This window comes from Neodiprion lecontei, chromosome 3, assembly GCF_021901455.1.
Source record: "Neodiprion lecontei isolate iyNeoLeco1 chromosome 3, iyNeoLeco1.1, whole genome shotgun sequence".
Taxonomy (NCBI): domain Eukaryota; kingdom Metazoa; phylum Arthropoda; class Insecta; order Hymenoptera; family Diprionidae; genus Neodiprion; species Neodiprion lecontei.
In genome coordinates this window covers 23,537,650-23,561,095 of record NC_060262.1, presented here as the reverse complement: position 1 = coordinate 23,561,095, position 23,446 = coordinate 23,537,650, and the positions used below count along the sequence as shown (strand labels likewise).

The window sequence follows — 23,446 nt, the reverse complement described above, 5'->3', positions numbered from 1 at the left end:
TCTATCGTCCGGAAGCTACGCTGTTTCGACGATGAACCGAAAGGCCCGCAAGAGCGGGTCATCGTCGCGTTGACATCGGCGTGCTCCTACGTATTATATCCGAGGGCTGTACAGAGGATGCGCCGAGCATCCAAAGTGCCAGCCACCCAGTTTCTTCGATTCGATTTGCCCACTTAACGCTCATCGTTCTTCCCGCCCTCTCACTCTCACCCCTCTAGCCGAGAGCCGTTGCTTAGTTCGTGACCGAAAGACTCACGCACACACAGCGAACACACGGACCGAAGCGCCGACACGCAACACGCGCGCGTGCTTCATCCGCTTACACTCGAGGAAGCATTTTCACCCTCGCGAACGACAGAGAGACAGGGGCGGGGGTGGCTCTGGTTCTGGCTCTGGCTCCGGCTCTGGCTCTGGCTCTGGCAGCGGCACCGGTGGGAGGCGTAGGCTCTCTTAACAAGCAACAAGGGTGGAGAATTAATGAGAGAGGGCGCTCGGGCGGACACTTGTGGCTACCGCCGCTGCCACCCCGGTTCGGCCTCGACCTCGCGCAACCCTCACCCAAGTTACGCACCGTGGACCCCGTTCTCTCTTCGTCCCGATCCACCCGTCTATAACACCGCGCCCGCCTGGTCCCAGCCCTTGCCTCTCCTCTCCGACTTCTCCAGAGTCGGCCGGGACGAACCGTAACCCAGGTAAACTTTTCTCCGGACTTCTGCGTTCGATTCTTCGTCGACATCCGTCCGTTCGATGCAGTCGTAGAAACGTGAGTTTGACCCTACGTCTACTACCACGATTCGGTACAATGGGGAGATAGAAAATAGAAAAACAAGAAAAATGCGAAACGTAGATACGTACGTGCGTGTACCGCCCTTCGTATTCCCATAACCTTATACGCCCACCAGTGGTCAGGTGACTCGATAACAATAGCCGGAGGTTGGAGTCTGGCGGGTCGGCGCCGGTAGCAACGACCAGCGGACGCGCGTTCCGTCGCCTAGCGTGAATTTTAATTAAAGCAATTAAGAACGCGTCTGTCGCGTGCGTTAATTTGTAATGTATTCATGGCTGCATGGCTGCAGGACAGTTCGAGTGCGGCGGGGCTGCGATGTGTCACGCGGTCTTCACGGTGCGGAGGGAGGGGGCAGGGAAGGGCGGCCGTGTCCCGTGCGGGGGAGAAACATTTGTGCATCTGTCCCTTCGGGTATATTGGCAGCCCTGCAGCCGCCCGCGTTACGGCTCCTCGTCATCATCCCCCTGCATCGGCGCATCGCTCCGTCGACTGGCGCTACTACTTTTTTAATTAACAGCTCCGGGATTAGTCACCCCAGGCCTGGAACTCGGATGGTTGACGAGGGATGGATCGGCGGGCAGGCGCCCCCGCTAAAACACTTTTTGACGGTAACCACCGGACTGTGAGTACCGGTTAGCGAACGGGGTGAAATACCGGTGGCAGGGAGGTTTTAAGGGTGTAAAGGTGAAGCCGTCTTCGTACCACTGGCGCATGAGTACGGTTTCCACATCGCTCGCACGATGTTGTACACACGCGAACGATAGCTGTTGAAATCGTGAGGATTTCTCACGTCGTACGAATACGTGCGGGTTTACATCGCTGCCATGACATACATACGAGCTTCTTTGCATTGGTATATTGGTACAGGTATTGCAGGAATACTGCGCAGGAGCTCCGGGCTGACAACTTAAACAACGAATACACACAGGCCGATGGAACAATCTTCACCTCGGCTGGTATACCTATGTCGGTGCTGTACTGTACATGAAACGAACGGCAGCTGAAACGCGGTTTTCCAATACGTGCCACTACAAGTACGTGCGGCTCGACGGTCTACCTCCATTCTCGATACCTACGGGACGGATTATCGATCCGCACTGAAATGAATTTAAAATTTCAGCTACCATAATTTGACAGAAAAAGGGTAGTGTCATAAGAGTAAAACTTATATAACATAACATCGTAGTTTCTTTTGGAAATAAGCTCATCGTTACAATGTCGACTAATAATACATTGTGCCAACGGCCTAGTTCATTACGTTTATACATCGCGACCGTAACATCTGCGTACGTTTGTAATTGTTGTTGATCGATAGATAAAGATTTTAATAAGCCTGGTCAGATAATTTACAGGTTTGAGGAATCCTAGAGCCTCACTCCCAATCTCATCCGTTTTATTGTTTGAAAGAAAAATTCTATTTATCAAGAAACGCATTCATTTTGGAACAAAATAACACCTTACGTAGTCGATCGATTATATGCTGATGATGACGTGATTCATGCATCCAAAGTACTTCTGTGAAAAATATGGATAAGAGTTTACTCGTGTACTTTATTACTGAGTAAGATCTACTTTCAGAAAAGGACTGAGCAGACTTTCAGATCCTAGCTAATGTGTTATCCTTAATCGCTGATACAAGCAGTAATGACGTATATGAAATGTATTCTAAAATGTCACAAGCACATATGTATTCATCTTCATGTCACCCTGAAACCGCGTTTCACTTTGTAATAGAGGGGCTACAACTCATCTGGATCACATTCTTGCTCGCGAGTCGCCGGTTTTGACGGAATTTAAAAATCTGTGATCTATCGGTGAATGACATCAAAGAATAAGATCTGATGGCAAGAAGCCGCGGTTTCTACTACCGTAGTTTTGACAAAGGTCGATAAAAACTCTATTTGGCCCTGTATACCCGTAACCGTGAGGCGAGGTGTTAACTAGGTGCAGAAACACCGTCTCGGCCTGGCGCTGCGGAGAGTTTAGAGGCAGTTTTCGGCGGTCTCGAAACCATGGAACAGAGACGAAGTAGGGAAAAAAGAAAAAGGAGGTCAGCGGGACATGCAAATAACGCTAGGAGGGTTACGGGGGAAGGTTCGGCAGCCAGGGTCGCCGGATCTAACAAGGTTGCCGGGTCCCATTGGTCAACAGGCCAGAGATGATTCTCACGTTTCTTGACTTCCATGTTTACAAAATACTTGGGCACCGAGAGCTAACGACTTTACAGGAAAGGGTTGATACCCGTGCATATTGATGCGCCCAGCCTCAGAACGCACGCTTCCGTGCTAGCTACACGAATATACAAAACTACTGGATACTTGGAACCGTAGAACAATTGAACACCGACTTCCTGTTTCCACACGTATTCTCGTCACCTCGCAGATGCTTGACGGTTCGAGGGTGGAACCGGGGATCGTGAAAGTCTTGCCTCAAACTAAACTTTTCACGCCTCCGTGGTTTCCTAAATTTGTCTTGCGTCTACAGAAAATTTGCAAGGAACGTGAACTACATATTTTTCACAGCAAATGCGGTGAATTAGATTCAAGTCCAGCCTCGAGGCGTACCGCGTACCTGTGTATAAGTAGAGTCAAATTTCAGTATACCGACACTTCATCTGAAATATACTTTTCTATTATGGAATAAGGTCAGGTTTTGGACTAAACATTTTGAAAAAATACCATACCCGATTCCACGATTGCTTATTATAGTTTGGCCGCTGTCTAGAATACGTGATCTTTGAAGTGTAAAAATGACACAAATGTAACCCAAGTTACGACGTTATATTAAATAATTGTCACAAAACGCGACTGGTTAGCAAGAGTAGTTGAAATCCCGTTGATATTTAATTTCTCGATAAAGGACGCGCGATGTAGACATGTAATGTGCATGTGAGGTTCCTTCGGCCTAGAATGCATCAGGGCATCCGTTGGTCACGATATTCGCAACATTTTTACGACGTACGAGTAATGGGCTTGGACTATTATACTCCGTTCATAGTGCTCGTGGCTTGATACTTTACTATGAGATTTTCTGCTAAGAACAAGCGTAATAATATCGTGGAAGGAGAAACGCAGTGATCTTCGAAAGTTGGGGATCAGCCAGAGCCCATCCACGGGTTGTGTCTGAATGGTTATCGACTCACCAATATCCTCAATTATCTACCCACTCACTTAAATATATATGCACACGTCTTGTTAGGTTAAAAAAAATCCAGTAAAGTACAAACTTCTAATCACTGTTTTCCTTGCTTCTATTTTTTGTCATTCTTTCGCACAAATCCAAAGTGAACTTGACAAAAATGCAATCTTACCTCGGAATCTCTGTGCAAACGTAGATGCTTTTTTCGGCTAGACTACTCTAATCTGTTTATTTGAGCTAATCATTGAAATTGAAAACGGTGTGCTCATTCCAGTGAAGGATTAGCCAACCACATTATAAATATGTTAGAGATTCTCAATCATTTGTGTAGTGTTGACTTGTGCGACATCGATCTTATTCGATAAAATTAAGTGGATGCAAGCGTTTCAATCCGTTTGGAATTAAACGTGAACTAATTAGGGAGACTGCTTGTCTATTCGGTTTAGTCGAAAGTGAAATGAAGCATTACGGATAATATCAAATTATCAATGTCATACTGAAAACATTAGTCTTGATTCTTTTGTTATTACGCCGCCATTTTGAACGCTGATTTGTTCCCGAGGTTTTGAAACCTTTTTAAAAAATTAAAATTATGAGCCAATCAAGACTGAACAGAAAAATAGCAGACTCATAGAAATGACAGGGAAGTACCGCCTTAATTTTATTTGTAACACCTGTTAAAAATACATTCGTTGATGTATTTTTCAATATCCGTAGAATATTGAAATGTAATCTGTCAACTCAACCGATACATATTTAAATAAGCAGCAATGATCGGTGTTTGTAGATAGAGACTCATTTTTGACATGTCACCGCGGTCTGTGACGTAGATTACGACTAATCCAAATAGACAAACTGTGAGTACACTTATTATTTGACGATAGAACATGACATACAAGTTACACACGGTTCAGTTAACAATCGTTCGTTAAAATAATTTTATCACATTTCGTTACGGACCCGTTGAGTCGAATTTATTTCAAATCGTAGATATACGGTCCTAACATGGTGTAACGTTATTTTCACAGTAGAATGGAAAATTAGTCGTGTATAGCATCCAACTCTACAATCGTTCGCTTTCAAAACATAGAACAACTGTATTACATCGGATGAAAATTTGTTTGAATCTCTTCTTCATACTTATATACAACTATCGGAAACGATAAACTTATTTTGAGTGATCTATACACGGAGCCTGATCCTTTGAAATTCTTTCCTGCGATGTATTTTGGTATTTTCATACAGCAACAGGAATGCCATTGATTTTTTCGATACTTTAATTTCATCATAACGCAATTAACACAAAATATACAAATTAATTTCGGCATTTGTCAAGGTTGATCAATATTGGTTCCCTGGAATAATAAGCTAGATTACTTTCCTTTTATTTTAGTTAAGTTTTTCTTTTCTCCTCTAGTCAATGAAGTGTCGATGGTTCTATCCAGATCGAAAAAATTAAATAAGCTAATGAAGCAAAGGTCCGTACATTTTGCAGAGCGTTATTTTGAATTTCATTATTTTTATTTTTTTTTCATTAAGTTCTCTCAACTGAGAGATAAAAAAAGGAATACATAAGGTTTGGGTACTAGCCCATACAACCATTTTTACAGTTGGTATTACAGTTTTCTATTATTTCATGTTATGATTAAATTACAATTATTTGAACATTTTAAAGCTAATCGACAGAGTAGCGACACCCGTAGTTTTGGCTGGTACCACAAAGCTCGCGATCCAGAGAAAAGCTCGACAGAACGTAGCGCCCTCTGACACGAAATAGTATTGCGGAACTAATTTTCGAGGTCGATGGTCGGTAGGCGCATGTCTGGACGGGTTTGGGGGTATTACCAGTTTGACGTATTATCAACCAAGCAACTGACCACGCCAGCAAAAGAAGCTTTTCGTAACCAACAACTATCGCATGCAAAACGTTGGTAACATACCGTCGTTATAGTTACATTGAAAAGTTGAGAAAATCCCGTTCAAGAAATATGTAAGCCGAAATTATTGCAACGGAAAAATTATAGTCAATCGAGTACATGAACGTGTATTGTTTATATTCACATGAATACCTACATCAAATGTTTTACAGGCGACAGTAGCATTTTTAAGACGCTTAATTGATTTTTTCAAAGCTTTTTACATGGTCAACTTTAAACTGCAAATTACATAAATAACATTGTGAAGAAAATCAACCAATGTTTTTCAATAACTGGTTTTCAAGGGGAATAATCCGATATCTTTCAAATCACTAAATCCTGTTACCAACGCAACATTGTCCGTAGAGTCAATTTGAATCCTGTCGGTTGTACGTATAATACTACCATTATCAAAGGATACTCATAGTTTTCATCCACTGCTATTCCACATCAAAGGAAGTTGAAGCACGTATAGTTAGACCTTGCGCTGTTGCACATTCATTTCATTTTGAGAAGTGAGAATTGACTATATCGTTACGTTTCCGAAAGGTGAAGTTCAAAATGTTAAAGAGTTTGTTTAAAAAGAGATACGTGATTTATAGCCATCTACGATGAAAAAAGTACCGAAAACGGTAATGGAAGGTAGTATAGCAATAAGATAATTCGAGAATTTCCACGCGCGGATTTACAATTGAACATGCAGATCACTTTGACACAAACCATAATCATCCTGATTATATAAAAGTATTATTTTTTGAATATTTAGAATTACAAGTACGCGTCATAGATTTTTATTATTATATAGGCGTATCAGCCCACAAAGTACAGGCACGCGGCTTTAGAATTTGATGTACGTGTCAAAAAAGTAGCTGATTAGTTGCAAAATCTTCCGAAAGCATGGAGTCTTCTATGCCCAATGATCCATTGTTTATCTTTCAGAAAAATTATCAACGATAGCTATAACCACCAATATGTTTGCAGAACTATGCAAAAAATCTGAGAAACATCAGAAACCTGCAATCTAAATATTACTCAGATCCCGACTCGAATTGATGCAATTTAAAACTTTGCAAAATCTCGAAAGACTTGACTTCCAGGAGTTTAGATGTGAAAATATGTGACTTTGGAAACGGATGAAATAAGGCAAAAAGCTCTAGTGACTCTGGAAGTAGCGATTCCAACATTCATCAAGTCTCAGAATCAACTTTCTAGATAACAATTTCACACTCGACAGTGATTAATATTAATTTAAACTAGTTTTGGCATTTGATACTAATTCTTTTCCGACCGTTCATTCCCTGCGTAGAGAATTGGAGAGTAGGCAATGATGTGTAATTACACGTAGACTGCGAATCTGTCCAGTTCAAGGTTCAGTTCATCCCCGGAGTTCGACAACCGCTCGTCGGTACTAGTTCACTACCCCTAAAACACAAATTGAATTATGAATTTATTTCTTTACTTATTTATTTATAAATTTGTATATTTTACGTTGATAAGCAAGCTAGTACTTACTTGAATGTAGAAGTAAAGTATCAATTTCCAATTGTTTTTGATATCTTGATTGATGAAATTAGATGTGTGATTATTTGTTTGTACTCCAAGATATCGAAGTAAGGATTATTTTCGATGTTCAGAATTATTTTTTATTTCTTAATTCGAAAATTTCTATTGGGAATTTGTTTTCATTCTCTTGATTCGAAACATTGAATAAAGAATCGGTTCTTTATTTCGATAATTAGAAAAATTTAATTCAGAATTAATTCTTCTTCTTCAACGAGCAAATTCGTATTATTAAAGTTACTTGAAATTTTTTAATTCAAAAACTCGAATTAAGAATTTTGTGAAGATTTCAATTTTAGGAGCGTAGCTAAAAATTACCGCTGTCAATCGTTATTCTTACTTTAAAACTAAAGAATAGGCCGACATCGGTGCGTTTGCCGGTCCACGTGAGTGGGGTGAGGCTGCGGCTGGGCCTCTGCTGAGCATCCTAAGAAAGTAAAGAACTCGCGAAAGCGGCGAAACTGATTGCGCGTTCCGGGCTAAGCGGCACAGCGATGAGAATTATGCGTCTCTTTGCCTTCTCTGTGAGGCGCATCTCGAGCGACGGTCGCGTGAATCGGATCGGGAAGGGCGGCCGAATATACACAAAGAAACAGATTTGCGGTATACTACCAATCTTATTCGATTGCTTTTGTACGGGGGTCAAATACCTTATTTCTGGATCGATTTTCGCCATTCTTGCACTCGACGCTCTTCCTTTATTCAACATGAACATATCTTTCGAAAGAAACAAGTATTTTGCATGTGCGGTGCTTTTTACTAAAATCCCGATGAACCGAATAGTGGTAATTTTTATTTCATTCTTATGAATATTCAGCTTCACCTGACGTCGCATGTTACGGCAATCCTCTAAACATTGCATCGCCTTGCGCGTGGCTTACGCTGTATTTTCACCCGTCCGTTGCGACCATAGAGATATATAAACAGAGCGTAAGCAAGGGCGTAAGCGTCCCGTGAAGGGATTTGAATCGGTTCTCTAAAGGACAGCAGATAATTATTCTTCCGCCCTCTCTGTCGCTCTACCCAAGGAGGGAGGGGGGGAAACAGCCAAGCACGCGCGTGCAGCTACTCCATGGGAAGAGCTACAGCGATCGCGGGAGGGGGGGATATTATCTTTCGTTCTTCAGAGAACTGATTTTACTCTCTTCTGGGCGCCGGGCGGCGTCAGTCGTTTCCGAGCAATTGGAGCGAGGTGACGTGTGCGTGTGTTCTCATTACCGGTTCACCGTTCAGACCGCGTTCTTCAGGTTGCGTCACTACGTTCGATCAGTGCATTTCCACCGTACTCATCTGCAAAAAAAAATACCCGAGGAGCCGCGTGTAGCCTGAAGAAAAACCGAGTCACTGATACAAAAACATCCTGCGAACGTTGAAGGTGAATTTCGTGTCCCGAGTTTTCATTGTTTTGTGTAACTTCAGACTTCAGTGATGTGTATTTTTGTTTCTGTGCGTCGAGTGTCAATATAATTATTTTTTTGGCTCACTTTCTGCGAATTCGCAGATGCATTGTTAGCAAGATTATTCAGTCGAATCAAACAAACAGCTACAGCACAAAAAGTGAGTGTAGAATCGAGTGTTATTGCGGTGTGGATTTGTGGATAAGAGGTTAGTGAAGATCTGAATTATGTGAAAAGTGCGTCGCTTCATCACTGCACCTGAGATGATGCAAGAACTACTACGTGTAAAAGTGTGGAGCAGCCCACATTCCAGGTAGCAATACTTATTTTAATTATTGATTGATAATTCACGGTGGTCATTTAAAGCTGAACTCTTGTTCTTGCATAATATCGAATGCATAAATATGAAACAAGACATCAGTAATAATTCATTTGAAAACTGAAACGCCAAATTGCTAAATTAATTCAAGTGTTTTTTTTTGTTTTTCACAGACTTAAGCAGAGACTTCCGAGTGACTTCTCCATTTCTCGGCAACGTTGGTGAGTTTGCATGTGTTAGGTTATGGGTATTTCCGTGGGATTCCTCTGTCACGTGGCGTGGCGGTAACAATTGTTACATAAATCTTCGATTTTTTAGCTGCATGGATAGGCTCATTCACGATCGCAACGTGCTTGACTTTCAGTCGAACCATTTTTTTTTCGTAATGCAATTTACCATACCTTACTCAAAGTTAGACGTTTTACACCTTGCTAAAAGTGGAATGAGCATCGCGACAGGTAACCATCGCTTACTCGGCACTCGCGAAATCGAATTGTGTTTTGCAACTGATGTAATAATCTACGTTTGAATTTACCGATGATGCCGATTAAGTGGTGGGTTCACCTGAGGTTTGAAAATATTTAATTATTCACGATATTGTTAATTTGATGAAATTCCAAAGTCTGGCATAACGTAACGTAATCAACTTGCATCTTATATTATATATCATTCTCAATCTTCTAACATCCAACAAGTATTGATCAACTGCAGGCTTAGATCGCTTAAAAAATGCTAATTGGCATATAGGATGTTTTTAATCAATTTTACAAAAGGTTAATGTACCGATAGTCTGCCAAAATTTACTAAAATAATAAATGCAATATTAAAGTTGGCGGGATACAACTGCGATACTGTATTCCGAGTAGGCAGACTACGATACAAAAACATTTTGCTCCCAACAGGTAACCAACGAAAATGTAGGTCAGTGACCACGGCGCAAATGATGAAGAATGATGTGTGTTGGAAAAAATGGAGAATCGTTTAGGTCGAATATAGGTAACCGGGTAGGTAGGTGGACGTTTTGCGATCCATCGCGGGGTTTATGCACCAGTGTGTGAATCTCTCTTTTCCGTTGGGTGGCTTCGTTGGGAAACAGGCGAGGGTAGGAAGGTCGCGACGTACCGTGATGTTACTAACCTTTGTAATCCACAGCGTCAAACGATCACAGACCTTTTTTCTCCCAAAAGACTCCGTATTCGAGTCTCGCGACCAATTGTAAGCATTTTAATATTAACAAGATTGAATTCTTTTCATTCATTTCTTGTGACTCTGCAACCATTTTTCGGTCGTTATGCAATTCATTATTTAGTCATTACCGATCGTTATTCCATTCAATTGATCTCTGTGATCGTCTGAGTGGGCAAAACGCATCTCTGGACCATCTATCGCGTTCCGTGGTACGCTAGATGGGGAGAGATGCTGAGCTCGAAGACTTCGCGTCGAAGAGGACCGCCGACCGTCACGCCACACAATAATGCATGCCCTCCAACATCCCTCCTCATTTCAATTCAATCTGTAATCTGAGAACAACAATCCGCATAGCAATGTATCTAATTCAGAAAGATGCAGATGCGGATTGGGTTTCTTCAGAATTTGTGGGACAAGTCCCAGAATTTACAAATTATTCAACAGTTTAATCTGTCGCGCCTTATCGCGCGTAGATTAATCACGAGAATTGGACGCAGCTTTTTGCGCTCCTATTATTAACGGGAGTCGTACACGGTTTTTTGCCCATCGGTTTTGCAAACGGTATATAAGAGTTACGTACTCTCGATGTGCTGATATTTCAGCTCTTCGGTAAATTTTTTGACGAATAATAAAGTTTTCAAGTTCCAATGTGCCTTTTGCGCGTGGACTTGATACCCTTCAGTTATGAGAGAGAGCGCGGCATTTGAAAACCGGGGCTCGACGCGCAGGAACAAAAATCTTGGTAGTGTATACTGGTAGTGGAGAATCTTGGCGTTGGTATAATATTTATGAAATATATCTGAATTATACAGAAATACTCGTTTAACTGATCGTATTGTTTTCTATTTCAGGGCAACAAAACCAATTTTTTAAAAAATGCACTGAGAATTCTAGAATGTTCAGTCACAAAAATTTTAACTTTATAACTGAAAGTAGAAAGGGACATCGATTCAAAAAATTTATAATGTTTTTTAATCATCAATACAATTAATAATTGAAGCTACAAATATTCAAACGAATATCATGTTGGACTCGACCCATTTTTTGTAAGTTTATGGACTTATGTGATTATGCTAACCATACCTTCGTCTGTTTCAGCTCATAAAACTTTTAGATGTTTCAGATAATCACTCCTTTATCTGTTTCAGCTAATCAAACCTTTTATCTGTTTCAGCTAATCAAACCTTTTTTTTGTTTCAGCTAATCACACTTTCTATCTCTTTCAGCTAATCAAATGTTTTGTCTGTTTCAGGTAATCAGACTTTCTGTCTCTTTCAGCTTATCAAACTTTTTGTCTGTTTCAGCTTATCAAACTTTTTGTCTGTTTCAGCTAATCAAACCCTTTTGTCTGTTTCAGCTAATTAATCTGTCTCTTTTTTCGTTAATTTTATTTTCTACTTATCCAAGCTAACTATATTTTTGTCTGTACCGACATATGGCACTAATTATATTCTTATCTGTACCAACATATGGCACTAATTATATTCTTATCTGTTCCAGGTAACTGAGTTTTATTGTCTATACTGAAAAATTAACGTCTTGTTTTTTAGGCTTAGGTATGGCTTAGGTCTGATCCAGGATCATTCATCTTGTTTTGACCGATACGCAGATTCAGCGATGTAGTTCAGAATCATCATGATCGCAAAATGTATTAAAATTTATTCAGCTGTAGGTTTGTTAAAAATAATTCCACAATCTTTTATTGCGATCGTTGTAAGGTGAGTTTTTTTCTCGAGTCGCTCATACGTTATGTTCGATTTGTATTTCACTGTAGAATTATTCACCTCTGTCGTCTTTTGGTGGTTGTGCTTATTTTACTTCGATTTGTTTCAATTTCTTCCAAGATTTCTGCATCGTTTTCCGATAGGTACATGACAATGTCTTACAGCGATTCGAGTTTTAGATCTTGGTTCCGGTGTTGATTGTTTTGCTTATTGACCAGGTTCTTCATTTTAGTAATTATCTCATACCCATAAGAAAAAAAACCTGTGCGCGAACATCGAATGTCAACTGCCGTTAGCATATAAGATAAAAACAATCACCCTTCATCCATAATTAAAACAACCATCTTTCATCCATAGTTAAAACAGTCATCTTTCATCAGTAATAAATAGTCAGCGAGTTACATGAACTGAAAAGTTTCGAACAAACTGCGAATATACGCGAGTCCAAATTGATTGGGAAAAATAATTTACCATAATTAATATGTGAAAAAAAGTCATTCGCAATTTTTCGAAGAACGTAAGATCGATCTTGCAAGTATTCTCCGTGGATTAGGCCTACTGGGGATACCACGTAAAAAAAAAACGCGCCGGATGCTTTACCGCTTGCGGTGGTGTGGAAACGAGCACAGTAAGAAATCAACTCCCATCTTCGCTTTTGCATCTGTATTGTAGAAAATTATTTAAAATTTTGTGTGACAAATCTGTATACCTACTTGTTTTCTAGATTACTTGACTGAATCTACTGTCAAATACTTTTTTCAAAAAATAATTACATTCACATACATAAAAAGAGAGGCAACTCATATGATAACTTGCATTTTATAATATTATTAATTGATTTTAGACTCACAAAAGAAATGTTTTGTCACACTATACACACAAATTTATCACTTTTGACGGAAAGGAAGTGATATCCGTCAAGAACGCTAATTACAAATCAGATGGAATAAAAAATATGACTATGTGAGTGGGGAAAATTTGTTCTGGGCACACGCGGCGTGCGATGGCGACATCAGTTCTTGTCGTTTTTACATACCGACCGCTTGCCGGATTGAGTTGCGCGTGCAGTTGTAGGACGCAGACGGCGCCGGTTGCCGATAACTTTGTCTTGTCCATTTTCGACTACGAAAAGTCCTGTAAGGCTATTAGTCTTTACCTCCGTGGTCTTTACATATCTTCAGTCACGCACGGTTTTTTACACAGATCTGGGTATTCCGTCTCTGAACTAGTGAGGGGGAGGCTTACTGCCCTATTATTTCTCTTTGTTGCACATTGTTGCTTATTGACCTCCGAGATTGCAGCGCTTCGGTCTTTAGTGCACAAACTAAGAAACAGGCTTCAAAACGGTTACGCGGCGTTCTGTAGTACCAAGGATATGAAGAGTTTAGTATCTAATAATTTAGTATCTTAGCGGTAGCGCAGCCGGCCCTTCATATTCCTTGAACACAAATGTGTTTCGAAGCGAATATGTTGAATATCTAGTTCGTGAATTAAATATCGGAATTATCCTGGTTCATACTAAATATAATGGCACTCAGAATGTTGAGAAAGGTATGATTTTGAAACCCAGCTAACACTTCATATGAACCTCCGTAACCAGGAGGTATAATTATAACCTAACACCAAATTCAGATGTCAAATTTACCCCATTCATTTTTAATTCTATTTTAAGGTAGTGAAATCCACTCTACGAACCCAGGTCGGGTCCTCGTTTTGCCGTGCTTATTCCTTGTATGAACCAGACTATTTGGAGGTCAGTTTCTATTTTCACATTAACACGATGTTTAGTCGATCGAAGTAGACAATGTTTCCTGCGAGATGGCTTGCAGAAAACTTATTGTGACTTTTTCCATGAATATGTAGAGTTATCTGAGTTTTACCTCTCGAAAAGCTATATTCAGTTCCCTTGGACAGCTTTTAGAATTATGTCACATTAGCTATACAGGACTTCATTAAACTGATTTGTAATGTAGCAAATCCTGTCTGCTAATAGTACTATTTCTTTAACCTATCTTAAGCTGAGCTATTTTGAATCATGTTTATTTGACCAGATTGTAACTTCGTCGGCAGTGTCTTGAAACATAATGGGATAATCTTGTCCTGTACGTCATAAACATGTCTCTTAGCTCGTCATTGTCGGTAGTGACATCAATGAGAATACTGAATCAGTGATATTGTGATTTTCAGTAGGAAATTTATTTCAGGTAGGAAAATCCAAGATACCCATGCATGATGTCTTGAATATTCAACTTACAGCATACAACTTTTGTACTCTGGAAAGCTATCATCACTTTCTAGATAATTTAATTCAAGATATGGGTATAGAAGTCGAGACTAGGTTAGTATTATCTTTATTGAACATTCCTTATTATTATCATAATTTACTGCAAGAAGGAAGCCTATTGCGATGAATTTGAAATAATCTTGCAGCTGATGAATGATTTATAATTTACCCAAACAGATAAAAAATTGAAAAGAGCATAATTTTCACACTTGCGACGTGGATAAATTAGCAATACGTATAATTGTATAATACTTGATCGAAGATTGTTAATGGGTGTAAAAAAAATTTCAGCTGGGCCCTACCACCAAAACATGAGATTATACAAAAGTTCAAGCCGAGGAGTACTGTGATTGATTCTGAATATAAATTGAAGACATATTTCAGAAGTATACAAGTGGTTCAACCACCTTCGACTCTGTACCCTATTCTTCTTCGAATGATAGACGCAAGCCTTCCAGAAGGGGTAACAGTTAATGTAGTAAAACATGAACCAGAGCACGAAGAAATTAGACATGTTCCGAATAAAGACCTTATGGAACTTAAGGAACAGCTAGATATGGTTGGCAAAACCACGGGAAAAAAGAAAAAAGGTTTTTAAAATATATCTAAAAGCTTATTGTGTACAAAATATTAGTATTATATTATACTCATCGTTAAATAAAAGCTAGATAAATAATTTACGTTATACGGAATTACTTTTCTCACAGTCCTTTTCGGGCACTTTTTGTACGAAATATCTCAACTGAATAGATCTATTAAAAATATGTTTATTTGCGATCAATAAAAATACAAAATATACGGACACATAGCAATAACATAATAATACAGCTTCACTGGCAGTTAGCGGTCATTACAGTCATATAATTACATTTAATTCCTAACCTATATTGGTAATACTATTTAAAAATATGAATTCATGATATGTGTATTAAAACGTGAAATGAAACCACGTTATATGTATACTAGTACGTGACAATGAAACAACCTAATGCGCTATTTTAATGATCATCAAGCCTCAACGTTTTTGTATTAAATTTAAACAGTTCTTTATTACAATATTAAAATTGAATATGTGTAAGTGTTGAATCGCATCAAATTTTACAAAAGTCCAAAATGAACAATTTTGATCTTTGCTGATTCGTCTGGTTGTTTACTATGTGGTTCCTTCGTACTGTCAGTTTCAGAGTCTTCTGTAATATTACAAAATAGAGATACACTTTTAAAAATCGTTTTAACAAAGTAGACTTTAATGTAAAAATTTCATTCCATGTTTATGATCAATTCTAATTGGATATTGCCGAAAAAATGACAGCCTATCCTTCCATCAATGGAGATTGAAACAAACTGGAGAGTACAAAATGATCCAAAACAAAATTTACCCCCAACATTTTTAGAAATTGCCTACACTTTGTTGCATGTAATTACGTGGTTAATTTTTTTCTGCAATATTTATCCTCCATACAATTCCTTGAAAATTTTACTCAAAATATCACTTAGTCAATTTTGTGCAATGTTCTTGAAAACGTGCAAATGAAGGATAGAAATTATGAAATAACAAGTAATTTTTCTCCTGTTATTCAGTTTTCAAAATCACAAACTTATAACGAGGCCAAGTACACAAATCATAACGACTTTGTTCTCTTTTAACTCACTTGACAATGGTTGAAAATCTTTGAGATAGTCTTCATTTCCAAGACACAGTGGAAGGCTTTCGGCTAACTCTCGCTTAGGATCCATAGGATGCAACTGAGTTACCGACCGCTTTTGTACAGGTCTATATGGTTGCCCCTGAAATTCAATATTCATCAATGAAACATTTTAGTGATGGCTCAAATTTTGCACATCTTTTATACAAGTATTATAGATAATTCAGTATTATTTTTTAAATTCAGACTATAAAATGTTTAAATGAATTATCTCACCGATCCAGGCACCAAAATGTGTGTCACAGTGTCAGAAAATTTAACTTTTGGCTTTTCACTTGACGTTAAAGTTTCAACAGCAGGAGGGATTTGGGTGTTGGACTTGGGTTTAGAGAATGAAGAATTGATAATAAGTTGTGGTGATATATTGGAAGAAAATTTCTGCTCTTTGCTTATGTTCAAGTTGGCACAATTTTGCAAAAAACTGTGTTTCAAATGCCTACTTTCTCTTAACTTCGTTTGCAGTTGTGAATTCGATCTTAAATGATTTATCGGAGCATGAGAATCTAAATTGTCACAGCTACCATAGAACGGAACGAAATCAAGGTCATAATTAACTCTGTAAGTTTTGGTTGATTGAAACTTGTTATTTCTTTTATGATGATTTTGTAGAATTGTAGATACAGAATTTTGCCTGTGTAAAACTTTTGCAGTTGAGTTAAGTAACCTGGATTGAAATCGTTGAACAGGTTCGTCTATATTAGCTAATCCCAACGTACTATGCGACAATTGGTAACTTTTGTTTGGCAAGCTGTGTACATAATTGTAGGAATTTTTTATTGAAGGCGGAGGTGGTACTGGCATTGGACAATGTTTTTTGATTGACTTGATTGGTGAATGATTGTGAATCGGATTATCCACAGGGTTAATTGAAGTTGGTGCAAAAGTGTCTTTACCAGTGTTACCAAAATCTGATGTCAGTTCTTTATCAAAGTTACTAAATGATGTTGACATAAGGCTACCGTTTGGATCAAAAAATGGTGTAGTTGACAATTTATCAGTACTAATTGAATCATTGAATAGCATTGATACCAATGTATTTGACGGAGAAGCGTTGACTCCCGGTGGTTTCATACCATATAATATTGGTGGTATATTCATACTATATTTACTTGTTGAATTGAATCCATTATACAGATCACCATATGATTTGCTCATTGAATTACTAATCAGATTGCTAAATGGTGTTGAGATATGAGGGGATTCTATATTACTAAATGAAGATGATTTATTGGAAGTATTATCAAATAATTCTGTGTCGTAGGTAGGATTATTGAATAAAGTTGTCGTCAAGTTTTTCGTATCTTGCAATATTGTTGAAATTTTCGCATTGCTTGAAACATTATTAAACGTTGGTGAAGATATGGTATTTGACTTGTTATCAAATGATTTATCGTTTATGGTATTGCTGGAGTGATTGAAAATTGGTGATATAGAATTGTTACTGAAAGACGTTGACATTAAGTCACCTATTACATCATTAAATAACGGCAAATTTCTGGCAGAATTGTTAGTAGACGTTGCGCACAAATTGGGATTGCTATAAGGAGAAGTTAGTGGATCATTGTTTCGACTGACATTAGTTGGGGAATTATCGCAAGGCTCTGAAGTGAGATGATTGACACTGGGAACATTGAATGCAGTTGACATTAAATTTTTGTCACTATTCAAAGAGTTTATGGTAGGACTTTCAACCGCGTTGAATGAAGTTGATATTAGGCTCTTTCTATTATAGTGATGGGGATGTAAGACAGGTAAAGGTGGGATATTACTGTCAACACTTTTGACATTATTCCGTTTCAGAGGCACAGTTGAACTGAGTTTTTCCCTCCTTGGTGAATCTTCAGTTTCACTTTCTTCACTGTAAGATTCGCTTTCTGCTTGACTCTCCGAACTTGAACAAAGCGAACAGGATCGCCGAGAGCATGTTGAATCTATAGATAATCAAAAGTTTCATATTTTCAGCGATTAGGTTGTATGCAACTTTTTTGTCATTACTTATGAAGCTTGTACTATGCTCTACGTATCTTCACTTTTCATGCCAAAAAACTCTTGTCTGCATTTGTGATAGAACCAAATCAACAAGCAACTTGAATGAATTCATGCAAGTACTTACGTGTGCTACTACAACTATTCGATCGAACAAGGATAGTTTCAGCTTTTCCTTTCGCTGCAGTTGCCATCTCTGTATCGTTTGTTATCAAGGCATAAAAATGTATATCCATAAAGAGATCATGATCATTCAAATCTATGGCAAGTCTGAAAGCTTTCTCGAACAGACGATGCCTGTTACGACATATAGATTTTGTTAATTCTAAGCTTTTGAATTATGTAACTTAGCAGATTATTTTGTTGCCCCGGGTGCAAATTTATATCTACCTCAACAAATGATGAAAAAATCTCCTTGTCAAATCTCTTACTTCTTCTCCATATTCTTCTTGAACTGTCTGGCTTATCGGTGTAATTGGTACATGAAAACTGCCCAGAGCAGTTTGTATGAGCCCTTGAAAATTATCGAAGCATAAACATATATTTTGATGCAATATTTTCTCATGTCTGCAAGTTTGATGCAAAGACAAAAATTGGAAAGTTTATTTCCTTATGATACTCTGCTTCAACTGTACTAAATCTATCGTTTTATCAATACTATACATCTCAATCTTAGAAGTCCATACATTAGTTCATATGAAATGTGAAGTATTTTATAATTTAAAAAAAATTTGTAACGAGGTTTACCTTCTCTTTCTGGCGTGAGTGTTGACTTGAAGAGGTAATTCAATATTTGATTCAGGGAATGCATACACACTTCAGGATAAGTGTCCCAATTCATAGCCAAAAGCAGTGATATTGCACGTTCAACCTGCGAGAGATTCAAGTGCCTTCGAACTAGTATGTCGCCAGACAAATTACTTCCTTCTATGAATTTAATTATTCCCAATGGCCCTCTGAGGAAAAGCAAAAAGTACAGCTACATATTACTTGAGAATTGTAATAGTTAAATGCAGCTACTTTGATTTTAACGACAAACCTTTCAAATAGTAGTAAAAACAGGGAATCCCCATTACCGTACGATTCTGGACAGTCGTGAGAAGTTATTCCTTTGCTCCATTCCATTCGCAATAAGGCTGGTTGATTTCTACTTCAATTGAAAGGTAACTCTTTGCAGCTTATAGTAAAACGCATTATAATCCTAACATATGCCCTTGGCAATTTTATAATTAAACAAGTAAGATATGTTCGTTGGTTGATTGCTTAGTGCAGTATATAATTAAACGTATCATAATAATACCTTGACCATGCCTTTGGATGCAGCAAATAAAATGTATTTTATAGTGATGTGAACAGAAAATCTTCGCATTTAAATAAAATGCATGTGGTTGTTTGCAATTTTACATTAGAAATTTTAGTGCTTTTGATTTCAGTTAATGAAGGTGCTTGTGTTATTGTCTCAAAATGAGAGTAATTAAAAATATCCTCCAATGTTTACAAATAGTAAAATAATGTATTCATAAATGAACACTTTTATCAATTAGTAGGTCATATAGGTGTATATATATATATATATATATATATGTATTGCAGAAATACCTAAAATACGACGAAAGATCCAAAATATTAGCAGGTGTTGTATCTTCATTGAGTATTTGGCTCCGTAAACATGTTAACGATATATCATAATGTTGAAATTGACCCCGTTCATTGCTAATGGTAAATGCCATTCCGTCGCTATGCCACGACGCCAAAGTCGGTATCTGTCACAAGAAAATGTATGCCACAGTGAAGTTTAATACATACCGTTTATTAAGCTATTCTGATGATGAAAATAAAAAGATTTAGAACATAGATAACTTGAATAAAGTGAACTACAGATGTGGCAACTCACAAAAGCAGCTTTCACAGTATTATTCGTTCCTCGAGCTTGATCATGTAATGTCACAGAGCCATCGATACAACACAACAACAACATGTCATGATTAGGTGAAAATTTGATACAACTGGTATGCGTTGGCAAAGGAACAGAGGTTACAGCTATTCTTTGCAATTTACCCTGTTGAGATACTTCGTAAACTCTCCACTCAATGGTTACTTCACCCTAAACATAATACCTTGTGTTAAAAATTATCATTAAAGAGTCAGCACTAGTCATGATTTCAGTGACTTGTAATAACAATAATTTTGCATACACGATAGAATAAAAAATCGCGTATGTTAGGAGTTGGAATTAATTATTCACCTTTCTAGACACCTTCTGTTCTACAGAATGTATCATATTCTCATGATATGTACTAAATGTTACACATAGCGGATCAAATTCTGTTCGCAGAAAGCACAAAAGCTCTATCTTTATTCTGAAAAACATATTGAAATCAATTTCTTTGATATATAAGGCATGTGATACATGTTAAAATTCGTTTTCAATATCTTGTGATATAAAGTGCACAGATTATTAGCAGTTTGAAACCAACTTAGGCATCTGTAATTGCCATAGCAACAGGGTTGATATGATTTGTAATCAAGTAGCCGGCTTGGGGTAATATACGAAAATAATGTTCTGAAAAACTGTTGGTTTTCTAAATTTCAAGTAATTAAATTCACTCAAAGCCATGTCACAGCATTGGCATGGACACTGGACAAATGAAGCTTTCAAACCAGTGAGGTTGCGAAATTGGGAAGTGCCAAACTGGCACCCCTGTTGGCCTGATCAGCATTGCAAGGTAACTCAATTTATGGCTGATGACCAAGGACGAATTTTAGTTGGCCAGAAAAAATCCACTCAATCTCCATGGGGCAATTTCAAGGTATTCTTTGTGTAGCTGACCGTAATAGATTTAGCAATAATTAGAAACCTTTAGTGGGAACTATGAACGCATTGTTTAATATGCTTCTGAATGATGACATGACAAATAATCATACGCATAGGGGACTTGGGAATTACCAGCAAAACTCAGCAGGCAAAAGGCCTATGAACTCTCAGCACCTCCACAGCATAAAATATATGCATGGGAACAACACAAAAAAGCTAACAAACAAGTTTGCGCTGCAAGAAATATGAAAAAATCATCAAACGGCACAAAAATCAACATTTCAACACCTAGTCTACCAATGAGTACAGGTGATACTGAATTTTCTCAAGAGGCAGAACCTGAACCACAATCACCTCAACCACATATTGTGGACACAATCCCAAAAACTCCATGCCCAATTCACAACACTTGTCAAATTTAAATGAATTCATGCAAGATATCATTACTTAGTATTGGGGCCAAGATCGACATGGTATGTGATCTTTGCATGAGTATTCTATATGTTTTATTACAAGTTGCAAAGCAAATAAATGTATATAATGTGAATTCGGTATATTTAGATAGTGAATTTTTTTTTCAATTGCATCAAAATTATTTTTATTTTTCAAGTTCGTGATTTGCTATAATTAATATTTCACAATACATCTGGAATATTTTGATGCCCTGCAACATGCACAGTATTGTACAGTGGTATACTTTATGAACTGGGTTCTCTTCAATTTGATGTTCCATTAAAATGGTATTATTCTCTTTAATATCTTAATACTACTCACGTGAAAGTAAGAATAACAAATCAGTGAAACTATTACTTATACCTATTTCTGTTGGTTTCTTGATTTTTTAGCTGCAAAATATTTCATATTTACTCAAGTTTTGCTCCTAACAATTAGAAACAAGATATCAGTTCTGAACAATCATCAGTTGACTTTTGACGATTGATTTATTTTGAATGTAATTCATTGCAAGAAGCAATATTTTATGAATTGTTCATACATTTTGGAGGTATCTTTAGAAATTCCATACATTGAGAGACGAGTGAAATTACATTTTGATATCCAGATGCAGCCTTGAGTCAATCAAGTTTTCGAAGATATACTTTGTACAGTATACTTTCCAAGGTACAAAGTAATGTACGATAAAAAGTATTATTATATTCTGTTCTATTTTGTTCCTACTTTCTTACCATTATATGTTATCACGATTTTTTGCAAGGCTGTGTCAAACGTTGCTATTACCGCTAATCTAATGAAATGTATACATACCCTATGAGACGATAAAGGTGAACATTAGCTCGATCATGTTCTTTTACTACAGGACTCCAAGGAAACACTTCATTCACGGTCGATTTCCACCATACTACAATCTGTACATGTTCAAATGGTATTTAGGGAAATTGATATCTTTTTTTATTTCGCACGAAATTGTAATACCTCAACTATGAAAAAATTTATTCTTACCAAATCTCCAGTCTTATTAAATTGAATTTTTTTATCTAATCTGCGGCCACTTGGGCCAGACAAATCAAACAATACCAACTTAGGATCTAGTCTACTCATTTTCTCAAACATATGCCTTTTGGGCTTTGTAAAGTGTACCAAAGTCACTTGATTGTCATTGTACGTGCACATCAGATGACTTTTTGTAATTATCACTAGAAATAAAAGTTTTAATTAGAACATGAAGCCCGTAAAGTTTCGTAAAGTTCTACAATTCTCACCATCTGACATGTGATCCAAAACTTTTCCGACAAGGTATTTATCGAATATCATTTTTTGGATATCCCCTGTGGAAAGATTGATTTGTATGTGAATCAGTAATCCGGAGCTCAGGAGTAATTGTACCACGCAATGATCACACCACTGGCAATATACCACAGAGTGATCTTTCAATTGTTCCTACAAAAAGATAATGTGTATCTTGTACAGATACAATCATGAAAAATTTTCGAAGGGTGAATGATCATTTACCAACCTCTAGATACTTGATCGAATCCTTCAGCTTATTCGCTTTCTTATTTTGTGGAACGCAAACCATTCCACGTTTCTTACCATAGGATCTTTTGCCTTCGGCATATAAATTCTCCGTACGTTTATCATGATATCTATAATAACATTACAGGATGCAAATGGAATAATCTTCGATAAACATTTATAGAATCCCAGTCGTTTAAGGATTCTTATAAACAAATTTCAACGTATTAAATTAGAAAGAAATAGGTAAAGAACAGAATCACAAAGGTTACGTAAAAGCCTTACCGAAATGCACCAAAGTCAGTATCCTTGATGTTAACGACGTCTTCAAACGTCCAAAAGTTAGTTTCACCTAACAAAATAGTCATGACGAAGAATAATTTGATCCTACAAGTTGAAAATAAAATTTTCACATTATGGTGACAAATAAGTTGTCACAATTTTTGGAGGTTATGCTTCACTAGATCAGCTTTTCTCAAAATCAGAAATTCCATACCTCAATACTTAAAGCATGGAATTCTTTAAGTCTCAAGTCAGAGAGTACGCAATTATAACTCATACATGATAGACTACGCCTTGGTCGATCTGAATCCGCACTTCAAAAATTCCTATATATATTCGTTGATTGTAGGGCCGTGTTCGTAAATTGACTGAC

General features: G+C 37.6%; 2 protein-coding genes across 3 annotated transcripts; one reads left to right on the top strand and one right to left on the bottom strand.

The window, feature by feature from the left end:
• Positions 1-13,425: 13,425 nt before the first annotated feature.
• On the top strand, positions 13,426-16,423 carry LOC107224750 (39S ribosomal protein L48, mitochondrial). Its single transcript, XM_015664932.2, has 4 exons — positions 13,426-13,580; positions 13,702-13,782; positions 14,234-14,367; positions 14,605-16,423. Exons 1-4 carry the CDS (start codon positions 13,557-13,559, stop codon positions 14,909-14,911), a joined length of 546 nt encoding a protein of 181 aa, XP_015520418.1. The 5' UTR covers positions 13,426-13,556; the 3' UTR covers positions 14,912-16,423.
• On the bottom strand, positions 15,065-23,369 carry LOC107224760 (WD repeat-containing and planar cell polarity effector protein fritz). 2 transcript variants are annotated; one of them, XM_046733976.1, is made up of 16 exons: positions 23,353-23,369; positions 23,077-23,178; positions 22,793-22,922; positions 22,539-22,716; positions 22,279-22,472; positions 22,084-22,184; positions 20,251-20,365; positions 19,900-20,109; positions 19,605-19,768; positions 19,045-19,155; positions 18,753-18,961; positions 18,396-18,519; positions 18,133-18,302; positions 16,236-17,950; positions 15,966-16,101; positions 15,065-15,503 (listed from the first exon to the last, which is right to left on the bottom strand). In XM_046733976.1, coding segments are annotated over exons 1-16 (3,753 nt in total). In that variant the 5' UTR covers positions 23,355-23,369; the 3' UTR covers positions 15,065-15,411. The 2 variants fall into 2 exon arrangements, with proteins under 2 accessions (XP_046589932.1, XP_015520430.2); XM_015664944.2 differs by having other exon boundaries at positions 19,045-19,152.
• Positions 23,370-23,446: the final 77 nt, after the last annotated feature.